Source organism: Cherax quadricarinatus, chromosome 65 (genome assembly GCF_038502225.1).
Source record: "Cherax quadricarinatus isolate ZL_2023a chromosome 65, ASM3850222v1, whole genome shotgun sequence".
Classification (NCBI taxonomy): Eukaryota; Metazoa; Arthropoda; class Malacostraca; order Decapoda; family Parastacidae; genus Cherax; species Cherax quadricarinatus.
In genome coordinates this window covers 12208193-12220517 of record NC_091356.1, presented here as the reverse complement: position 1 = coordinate 12220517, position 12325 = coordinate 12208193, and the positions used below count along the sequence as shown (strand labels likewise).

General features: G+C 44.7%; 1 protein-coding gene across 4 annotated transcripts in view; it reads right to left on the bottom strand.

Annotated features, from left to right (window-relative positions):
• The window catches only part of LOC128700530 (E3 ubiquitin-protein ligase MARCHF8), a 158701-nt gene that overhangs the window by 40552 nt on the left and 105824 nt on the right, over window positions 1–12325 (bottom strand). For all 4 annotated transcript variants that reach the window (XM_070098947.1, XM_053793783.2, XM_053793782.2 and 1 more), the window contains exon 3: window positions 9434–9614. In XM_070098947.1, the coding sequence (XP_069955048.1) occupies window positions 9434–9614 (181 nt within the window). The remainder of the gene's footprint in view (window positions 1–9433; window positions 9615–12325) is intronic.

The following is a 12325-nucleotide window of genomic DNA, read 5'->3' as shown; positions in this document are numbered from 1 at the left end:
CTGTAACCTACTGATCCCTCCCTTCCCCCCCCCCCCCCTCCTGCCGCCCAACACTCGCTACCTTCCCTACCCTGCACCCCTGTATAGCCCTTGTGGCTTAGCGCTTCTTTTTGATTATGATAATAATAATGTACGACCCTTACAGGTTTAGAGATTCCCTATAATAATAATAACTAATAATAGTAATAGCAATAATAATAATAGCAATAAAAATAATAGCAATAATAATAGAAATAAACAGCAACAATAATAGTAATATAAAAATAATAGCAATAATTGAAATAAAAGCAATAATGATAGAAATAATATCAATAAAATAATAGCAACAATAATTTATAGCAAAATAATAGCTTTAATTATAGCAAGAATAAAAATAATTACTAGCAATAATAGAAATAGCCATTATAATAATAGCAATACTTAATAGCAATAATAGAAATAATTGTAGTAGTAATAAGAGCCATAATAATAATAGCCATAGCAAAAACAATAGCCATTATAACAGTAATAGCAAAAACAATAGCCATTATAACAGTAATAGCAAAAACAATAGCCATTATAACAGTAATAGCAAAAACAATAGCCATTATAACAGTAATAGCAAAAACAATAGCCATTATAATAAATAATAGCATAAACAATAGCCATTATAATAAATAATAGCATAAACAATAGCCATTATAACAGTAATAGCAAAAACAATAGCCATTATAACAGTAATAGCAAAAACAATAGCCATTATAACAAAAATATTATAGCAAAAACAATAGCCATTATAACAGTAATAGCAAAAACAATAGCCATTATAACCAATAATAGCAAAAACAATAGCCATTATAACCAATAATAGCAAAAACAATAGCCATTATAACCAATAATAGCAAAAACAATAGCCATTATAACAGTAATAGCAAAAACAATAGCCATTATAACAGTAATAGCATAAACAATAGCCATTATAACCAATAATAGCAAAAACAATAGCCATTATAACAGAACCTCTTCAAGGGGGGCTCCTTGGCGTGGTGAAGAGGCTCTTGGTCTGAGGAATTAGCCCTGTCGGTCTTCTTCCTCAGACCGAACCTAATTACCCCCCATTCTCCCCTCCCCTATCCCATCCTCCCCATCCTCCCCTTTTTCCATTCCTCCTCCTCCTCCTCACCCCTCCCTTTTGCCCTTCCTCTTTTTAGCCTTCGTGATTTCTCCCACAGGCGCGCTAGTTCCTAGGTAGGGGAAAGGACACCGGGGTCGATCCCATTCCGTTGAGGTTTCTTGGCGGTGGCGTAGTTTGCCGTGGAATCTGGATTGCCTAGGGATGTCCCGATCCCTCTCCGGTATCCCGGAGTAGCTTTGGGTGTCTTTTGGGCGACGGGTGTATCTCTGGAAGCCACCTTTCGGATTCCGGGGGTGGTGGCTGAAGGAGGTATGCTTTGTGGCGGATATCCGGCCGCCCTCTCTTTTGTCCACCGAGGTAGCTCGGCAGATGTGAGGTTGCTATCCCGGATTGCTGGTTTACTGGCATGAAGGGTAGGGTATGGCACGGGTTCCATGCTGCATCTGCGCTACTAGCGGTGTCGAGTCCTCTTGGGCGCGGAGGGAGATTTCCGGCCCTTTCATTCCTCCTGGGAACTATTCCTCCCCGCTCCCCCCTTTTTTTATTCTTTTTTTTGTTTTTATTTTCTTTTCTTCTTTCTTTTTTTTTCTTAAAAACAAAAAGCAAAGGAGTAACCTAACCATGGCAGCCCTAGTCCATGAAACCACTACCCCCGGGCCCCTCCTTGATACCGCACCCCATTCTGACCCTGCCTTGTGTTTAGACCACTCTTCGGACACTCCTGATGCCCCTGTACCTCTTGCTGGTGCTGTTTCCTCACCCGCTTCAGGTACCGGGGCTTCGACTGACTCCTTCGATTTGTCTGAACTCCGCTCTCCTTTGACTATGCTTCCGGCTTCTCCCTCTACGGTACGGCAATTTTCGAATCGCCCACCCATTTCATGCCGGACCAACTCCGGTCCTACTCCTAAACGCCAACGTCAATCTCCTGATGATGCTCCGTCGTTACCTTCCCATTCTACTCGGAAACGACCGACACGTCAAGCACTCCCTCTCCACGCTCAGTTTCGGACCACACAATGGACTAAATTCTTTACTTTAAGACCAACTTCTTCTTCTGCCTACCTTTCCGACCATAGTATTGCCAAAGCGCTCCTGCGTCATGTTGGCAGAGATATTTCATTTCACGCTCTCAAGAGCGGTACGCGCATCGTCACTGTCCAGAATGCTACCCAAGCTCATGATCTTTCTCTCCTTTCGAATATCGATACTACTCCTATCACTATTGAAAAACATCTTTCTCTCAATTCTTGTAGTGGTACTGTCATTCTGCCCCATACCATAGTCCAACAGAATTTCCAGTCATGTGGCAATGACATTTTTGAACAGCTGGAACTCCAGGATCTCCCAATCCTCAAAGTAGACACTTATGTCCTTCCTGCCCGGGGGCGGAGACGTTACCCTTGCAATGTGGCTCGTTTAACTTTTGACAGCCGAGAACTCCCGTCCTCTGTATATGTCGCGGGACATCGGTTACAAGTTCGAAAGGTGATACCTACACCGCAACAATGTAGAAATTGCTGGCGTTTTGGTCACCCAGCGAAATATTGCAGATCTATGGCCGAATGCCCAGTCTGTGGTGCCGACAACCATTCTAATACATCTTGCAGTCAACCTCCATCTTGCCTTAATTGTAATGAAGCTCACCCTTCGTACTCCCGCCGTTGCCAGGTCTACTTAAATGAACGTGAAATCCGTTGCCTCAAAGAGGCAGAAGGTCTCCCTTATGCTATGGCAGTTACTCATCTCCGCCTCCAAGGGAGACTACCCCGTGTTTCTTATTCTCGTGTTTCCAAACATCCCCCCACTTCTGGGGTCCCATCTTCTGCAGCCTCCTCTGTTGTTACCCCTCCCATAGCCATTACGGCATCTAATCCTTTTGCTGTCCTTGGCTCTGACGTCCCGACTACAACTCAGTCTGTTCTCACATCTTCGCGTCCTTCCTCACAAGCCCCAGTATCGACAAGACCTCGTACGACACCTAATACCAATCGCCCCTCTACTCAGAAGTCCAAAAAATCCACATTGCTCAAATCTTCTTTGCCCCTTCCTTCCCTTCTTCCACCTCCACACGTTACCTTTCCAGTCTCTGTACCTAGTTCTTCCCCTCTCTCTGGCTCTATTACAAGTGTGGAGATTCACCCTCCTCCTCGTACTATGCCTTCCACCCCCGTCCCCTCCCAAGTTTCTCCCTCTTCTGTCACCTCCCAGGTTTCTACCTCTTCTGTCCCCCCCCACACTTCATCTCCAGTCCCTTACACTTTTCCCTCCCCCTCTACTTTGGTACAGTCCATTACTGTCCCAATCTTTACTCACCCTCCTCCTCCTATCTCCAATATGGTTTCCCATACATCTTTGAATTCAGAAACACTTGAAGCCATTTCAGAATATATTGCAGAGACTAAACCTTCAATGGACACTGATTCACTTCCTGTTCCTTCTCTTCCCTCTCCTCCATCTTCACAACCCCATTCTTCGCAACGCTCCGTTCCTTCGCTACTTGAACATCTTCCAATGCCACCACACGTTGACTTTTCTAACCCCTCTAGTCCGTAGGTGCCTTTACCTACAGATTCCTGATATTTTCTTCATCGCCAATCATGGCCTATTTACAGTGGAATATCCGCGGCCTCAGGGGTAATCGGGGTGAGCTTCAGATGTTGCTTTCCAGGTTTTCCCCTGTTGGTGCTTGCTTACAAGAACCAAAATTACACTCGGCTGTTTTCCAACCTATCTCAGGCTATAATTTATTGTATTCTTCGGATCCTTTCTCAGATGGGACCTTTAATGAAAGTGCCCTTCTTCTACGCAATGATATTCCGTACTGTCAACTATTTGTCCATACCTCGCTGCATTACACTGCAGCCCGTATCCACTTGAATAAGTGGTTTACAATATGTTCTTTATATCTCTCTCCTTCTCGAGCATTTTCTATCCCAGACTTTGCCTTTCTTGTTTCATCCTTACCACCACCACTTCTGTTACTTGGTGATTTTAATGCCCACCATTTCCTCTGGGGGGGGTCTCATTGTGACTCACGTGGCATTCAGTTGGAGGCTTTTCTTGCCTCTCACCCCCTCCATGTTTTAAATACGGGTACTCCCACCCATTTTGATCCTCGTACTCATACTCTCTCTTGCATCGATCTATCAGTCTGCTCTTCCTCCACTGCACTAGACTTCACCTGGTCTGTTCTACCAGACTTACATGACAGCGATCATTTTCCGATCATTCTTACTTCTCCTTCCTATTCACCACCTTCCCGTAGCCCTCGCTGGCAATTTGATCGGGCAAATTGGGATCTTTACTCACACCTCACTGCTTTTAGTGAGGTTCCTTCTTCATCCTCCATTGATGAGCTCCTACACATCTTCTCGACATCAGTTTATACCGCAGCTTCTCATTCTATACCCCAAACCTCAGGCAGGCATTCTCAGAAGTGCGTGCCTTGGTGGTCTCCTGCTTGTGCTCGTGCAGTACGTTTGAAACGTGCTGCATGGGGCAGGTACCGGTACAATAGAACCGCTGAGAGACTTGTTGATTTTAAGCAGAAGCGTGCGATCGCTCGCCGTGTCATCCGTGAAGCTAAACGCACTTGTTGGCGAGACTATGTTTCCACCATCACCTCTGCTTCTTCTATGAGTGCAGTCTGGAAAAAAGTGAGGAAATTGAGTGGTAAATACTCTCCTGACCCGGCTCCTGTTCTACGGGTCACTGGTGTTGATATAGCAAACCCTCTCGACGTTGCCATTGAACTTGGCACACATCTGGTCCGTATTTCCCGAGGGCTCCATCTATGCCCCTCGTTTCTTTCCTCAAAGTCTGCCAGAGAGTTAGTACCCTTGGACTTTTCTTCTCTCGGAGAAGAACAGTATAATGTGCCTTTTACACTTCAAGAACTGGAGGCAACGCTCTCAGCTTGCCGATCATCGGCAGCTGGGCCTGATGACATTCATATTCGTATGTTGCAACATTTACATCGGTCAGCCCTTGTAGTCCTCTTACACCTCTTCAATCTTATTTGGGCACAAGGAGTTCTTCCCCAGCTGTGGAAATCTGCCATTGTTCTCCCTTTCCGCAAACCGGGTACTACAGGACATGATGCCTCCCACTATCGCCCCATCGCTCTTACAAGTGCAGTTTGCAAAGTGATGGAACGCCTCGTAAATCGACGTTTAATGTGGTATTTAGAGACTCACAACAGTCTCTCCGCTAGTCAATATGGCTTTCGTAAGGGTCGTTCTACCATAGACCCCTTACTACGCTTGGATACGTATGTTCGTAATGCCTTTGCGAATAATCACTCAGTTATTGCCATATTTTTTGACCTTGAGAAGGCATATGACACAACTTGGAGGTATAATATTTTGGCCCAGGCCCATTCCTTAGGCCTCCGAGGCAATCTACCATCCTTCCTTAAGAACTTTTTAACTGACAGACATTTCCGTGTTCGAGTCAATAATGTTCTTTCCCCGGACTTCGTCCAAGCTGAAGGTGTCCCTCAGGGATGTGTTCTAAGCACAACACTTTTTCTCCTTGCTATAAATGATTTGGCCTCTGTTCTTCCACCCAATATTTGGTCATCACTCTATGTTGATGACTTCGCTATTGCTTGTGCAGGCGCTGACTGTCACCTTATTGCAGTTTCTCTCCAGCATGCGGTCGACCGTGTTTCCACTTGGGCCACCACACATGGGTTTAAATTTTCAAGTACCAAAACTCACCAAATTACTTTCACTAGACGCTCTGTTATCTCCGATCATCCTTTGTATCTCTATGGCTCCCGTATCCCCGAACGTGATACAGTCAGGTTTCTAGGCCTTCTCTTTGACCGTCGGTTAACCTGGAAACCTCACATTACCTCTCTGAAGGCAACTTGTCACAGCCGGCTAAACCTTCTTAAAACGCTTGCTCATCTTTCCTGGGGAGCTGATCGTCGAACTCTGCTTCGCCTACATTCAGCCCTCGTTTTATCGAAACTCGATTATGGTGACCAGATTTATTCCGCGGCCTCTCCTGCTACTCTCTCTAGCCTTAACTCTATCCATCACCAAGGCTTACGTTTGTGCCTTGGTGCTTTTCGCTCTTCCCCTGTTGAGAGCCTCTATACAGAAGCAAATGTTCCATCCTTGTCTGATCGCCGTGATGCCCATTGCCTTCGTTACTATGTACGCTCTCACGATCTACACAATCCTTCCATTTATAGAATGGTCACCGATATTAGTAGACATTCTTTATTCGTTCGCCGCCCCTGTTTGCTCCGTCCCTTTTCTCTTCGCCTACTTTCACTCTTGTCTTCCCTTCAGTTACCACCTTTATATGTTCATGTAGCATCTCACTTTTCCCTACCCCCCTGGGAAGTTCCAGCTGTTCGGGTCTGTTCTTTCTCACTCCCTTGCTCGAAAGCTCAACTGCCTACGGTGGCTTCCCGCTCTCTTTTTCTTGATCACTTCCACTCTCATTCTCATGCCACCGCTGTGTACACAGATGGCTCTAAGTCTTCAGACGGCGTCGGATTCGCAGCAGTGTTTCCGGACAGCGTCGTACGAGGGCATTTACTATCTTCAGCTAGCATTTTTACTGCTGAACTGTATGCCATTCTTGCAGCACTTATTCGTATCGCATCTATGCCTGTGTCATCATTTGTAGTAGTCTCAGACTCCCTTAGTGCTCTACAGGCTATTCGAAAATTTGATACATCTCATCCCCTAGTTCTCCGTATCCAACTTTGGCTACGCCGTATCTCTACCAAACATAAAGATATTGTTTTTTGTTGGGTCCCTGGTCATGTCGCCGTACAGGGCAATGAACAGGCAGACACTGCTGCGCGGTCAGCAGTATATGACCTACCAATTTCCTATCGAGGTGTTCCATTTCTGGACTATTTTGCTGCAATAGCTACCCACCTTCGCACCCGTTGGCAACAACGTTGGTCAACTCTGCTCGGTAACAAACTTCATTCTATTAAACCGAGCATAGGTTACTGGCCGTCTTCTTGTCATCAGTGCCGAGGTTGGGAGACCACTCTCTCCCGCCTTCGCATTGGCCACACTCGTCTTACTCATGGGTATCTCATGGAGAGGCACCCTGTTCCTCTCTGTGAGCAGTGTCAAGTTCCAGTATCGATTAGCCACATTCTGTTAGACTGCCCTCTCTATCAACGAGCACGCAGAATTTACCTCCAACGTCGTCTTCGTTCTCCTACTCTCTCTTTACCTTCCCTTCTTGCTGATGGACCCTCCTTTAATCCTGACTCTCTCATTGACTTCTTGACAACGACTGATTTACTCCACAAACTCTGATGATACTTTTCGCACTCCCCTCAGCCCTTTCTAGTTCAGTCTCTTGCTGCCCTTTACCCTTTCACCATCCACTGCCCCGCTGTTATCCGTAACCTGTTGCTCATCCATCTCCCTTTTGCCACCTGATGCCCTCGCTTCCTTCCTGCCCTGCAGCGCTGTATAGTCCTTGTGGCTTAGCGCTTCTTTTTGATTATAATAATAATAATAATTATAACAGAAATAATAGCATAAACAATAGCCATTATAACAGCAATAATAGCAAAAACAATAGCCATTATAACAGAAATAATAGCATAATAGCCATTATAACAGCAATAATAGCAAAAACAATAGCCATTATAACAAATAATAGCATAAACAATAGCCATTATAACAGCAAAAACAATAGCCATTATAACAGAAATAATAGCATAAACAATAGCCATTATAACAGCAATAATAGCAAAAACAATAGCCATTATAACAGCAATAATAGCAAAAACAATAGCCATTATAACAGCAATAATAGCAAAAACAATAGCCATTATAACAGCAATAATAGCAAAAACAATAGCCATTATAACAGCAATAATAGCAAAAACAATAGCCATTATAACAGCAATAATAGCAAAAACAATAGCCATTATAATAGCAATAATAGCAAAAACAATAGCCATTATAACAGCAATAATAGCAAAAACTAGCCATTATAACAGCAATAATAGCAAAAACAATAGCCATTATAACAGCAATAATAGCAAAAACAATAGCCATTATAACAGCAATAATAGCAAAAACACTAGCCATTATAACAGCAATAATAGCAAAAACAATAGCCATTATAACAGCAATAATAGCAAAAACAATAGCCATTATAACAGCAATAATAGCAAAAACAATAGCCATTATAACAGCAATAATAGCAAAAACAATAGCCATTATAACAGTAATAATAGCAAAAGCAATAGCCATTATAATAGCAATAATAGCAAAAACAATAGCCATTATAACAGCAATAATAATAGCAAAAACACTAGCCATTATAACAGCAATAATAGCAAAAACAATAGCCATTATAACAGCAATAATAGCAAAAACACTAGCCATTATAACAGCAATAATAGCAAAAACAATAGCCATTATAACAGCAATAATAATAGCAAAAACACTAGCCATTATAACAGCAATAATAGCAAAAACAATAGCCATTATAACAGCAATAATAGCAAAAACACTAGCCATTATAACAGCAATAATAGCAAAAACAATAGCCATTATAACAGCAATAATAGCAAAAACAATAGCCATTATAACAGTAATAATAGCAAAAACAATAGCCATTATAACAGCAATAATAGCAAAAACACTAGTCATTATAACAGCAATAATAGCAAAAACAATAGCCATTATAACAGCAATAATAATAGCAAAAACACTAGCCATTATAACAGTAATAATAGCAAAAACAATAGCCATTATAACAGCAATAATAGCAAAAACACTAGTCATTATAACAGCAATAATAGCAAAAACAATAGCCATTATAACAGCAATAATAGCAAAAACAATAGCCATTATAACAGCAATAATAGCAAAAACAATAGCCATTATAATAGCAATAATAGCAAAAACAATAGCCATTATAACAATAATAGCAAAAACAATAGCCATTATAATAGCAATAATAGCAAAAACAATAGCCATTATAACAGCAATAATAGCAAAAACAATAGCCATTATAGCTGTATATCCCTTGTGGCTTAGCGCTTCTTTTTGATTATAATAATAATAATAGCCATTATAACAGCAATAATAGCAAAAACAATAGCCATTATAACAGTAATAATAGCAAAAACAATAGCCATTATAACAGCAATAATAGCAAAAACAATAGCCATTATAACCAATAATAGCAAAAACAATAGCCATTATAACAGCAATAATAGCAAAAACAATAGCCATTATAACAGCAATAATAATAGCAAAAACACTAGCCATTATAATAGCAATAATATAATGTAGGTTAGAGTAGAGTTACCTTGTTGAAAGGTTTGATCTTGGAGTGCATGATGAAGTTGAACTTGCAAAGTTCGCAACACCTGGTGTCTGACGACTTGATCCATTGTTGCAGACATGACTGATGAACGTAACGCAGAGAGCCGGAGCAGTAACACGGAGCTATCAGCGGTGATTCCTGGTCCCCTTCACAGTGACAGATTCTGTAACACAGGCAGATGTTGGTGACTGATGATGTGACAGGTAGGTGTTGGTGACTGATGATGTGACAGGTAGGTGTTGGTGACTGATGATGTGACAGGTAGGTGTTGGTGACTGATGATGTGACAGGTAGGTGTTGGTGACTGATGTTGTGATAGGCAGGTGTTGGTGACTGATGATGTGACAGGTAGGTGTTGGTGACTGATGATGTGACAGGTAGGTGTTGGTGACTGATGATGTGACAGGTAGGTGTTGGTGACTGATGTTGTGACAGGCAGGTACTGGTGACTGATGTTGTGACAAGCAGGTATTGGTGACTGATGTTGTGACAGGCAGGTATTGGTGACATGTTGTGACAGGCAGGTATTGGTGACTGATGTTGTGACAGGCAGGTGTTGGTGACTGATGTTGTGACAGGTAGGTGTTGGTGACTGTTGTGACAGGCAGGTGTTGGTGATTGATGTTGTGACAGGCAGGTGTTGGTGACTGATACTGTGACAGGCTGATGTTGTGACAGGCAGGTGTTGGTGACTAATGCTGTGACAGACAGGTGTTAGTGACTGGTGCTGCAACAGCCAGGCAGGTGTTGGTGACTGATGTAACAGGGTGTTCAGGGAGGGGTAGTACCTCTGGCATGGGGGAGCTTGTCGTGCCCTTCTCGGGGCAGGTCGCCAGCTTTTGGTCCCCACCTGACGCCCAGCTCTCACTTGTGGCTCCAAGTAGCTGTTAGCATGCGACAGCAGCCACACCCCGGGCAACGGCTTCGACAGGCCGGCTAAACCAAGTGAGGGTAGCCGTTGGGTCATTGACCCCCGGTAAAGTCAACTAGGGCTTGCCTACCTAAGCATGGGAAGACTGGCTCTGGCGGACCGCGCGGATGAAACCACTAGATTGGTTCAATGGGCAGAAAGGCAGTTCCAGCAAGGCATTGTGGAGCGCTAAGGGCACGATGAGGCACTAAGGGCATCCTGGTCATCCACTGCATCCGATCCCATCTCCAGTCGTCTCGACTTTGTCTTGCCACTGGCCTCAGATGGCTCTGGACGAGAGAGTGAGGTCGACGCTGCGCAACTCTTCCTTACTTTAAACAAAGTCACAGCGCATGTCATCAGTCATCCTTTATCCCACCTCATCACCCAAGACCTGTGGCGACGGGCAAGCGATGAAGCGACAGGCGTGGGTACACTGGAAGTTGTAGCCGCAGACCTGCACACAGGCGGCTCAGGCCATAGGGTCGTTCTTTACTGACCAGAGCAGCGGTGGAGTCCGGCAGCCGTCTGAGTGACTGAGCAGCCCTCTTCAGGAATGCACTGCTCACCTCCATGGTATGAGGAACGGGCTAGAAAAGGTGTCCCAAACATTGCCTGCTCCACGAAACCCTAGCCAGCTTACTGCGGTTGGCAGGCACTCTTCTACATGCGGTTGAAACTACAAGACATCAAAGAAGAAAACCAAGATCACACCTCTCAACCTTGCCACTTGGAACGTCCGTACGTTTCTCGACAGGGACGACTCAGACAGACCTCAGAGACGTACAGCACTCATCGCAAACGAACTCGCCAGGTACAGCATTGACATCACTGCCATAAGTGAGACTAGACTTGCTGGCGAGGGCGAACTCTGCGATAGAGGAACAGGCTATACCTTCTTTTGGTCTGGACGAGGAGCCGAGGAGACGGGAGGCAGGAGTTGGCTTTGTAGTGAAGTCATCCCTCATTGGCAAGCTGGCTGGCCCACCAAAAGGAGTGAACGAGCCTTATGACGATGAGAATCCCCTTGTCCTGTGGAAAGAAGTTTGCCACTATTGTCAGCGCCTATGCCCCCACCATGACCAACCCAGATGAGGTTAAGGACAAGTTTTATGAAGACCTGAACGCCGTCATCACCACTGTCCCCAGTGCAGATAAGCTCATTATCCTTGGTGACTTCAATGCGAGAGTTGGTCATGACAGCACCGCCTGGGAAGGCGTGATCAGAAAGCATGGGGTGGGCAGCTGCAATAGCAACGGCTTGCTGCTCCTTCAGACCTGCGCCGAACACGACCTTCTAATCACCAACACCGTCTTCAGCCTCCCTACCCGCAACAGGACATCATGGATGCACCCGCGTTCCAAACACTGGCATCTCATTGATTATGTCATCGTCAGGAAGAGGGACAGGCAAGATGTACGAGTCACGAAGGCCATGTGTGGCACGGAATGCTGGACAGACCATTGCCTCATCGTCTCGAAACTCAAGCTCCGTATCCAGCCCAGGAGACGCCCTCAGGGCGTGAAACCACCAAAACGCCTGAACGTCGGCAAGCTGAGGGCCCACAACGTCAAGCAGTCCTTTGCAGAAATCCTGGAAACCCGCTTGGAGTCCGTCGTGCTGGACGTTCAAAACGTCGAAGCAGCATGGACCGCACTCCATGATATAGTGTACAGCACAGCCATGGAGTGTCTAGGACCCGTCACCAGGAAGCACAAGGACTGGTTCGACGAACACTGCACAGAAATCCAGCAGCTGCTGGAAGAGAAACGAAAGGCCTACATGGCCCACATCAACGACCCAAAGTCCACAGCGAAGCAAGATGCACTGAGAAACATACGCAGCAATACCCAGCGAGAAATGCGTGAAATGCAAGACTCTTGGCTAAGCAACAAAGCCGATGAGATTCAGGGCTTTGCAGACAGAAATGATATGAAGAACTTCTATGACGGCCTGAACAGCG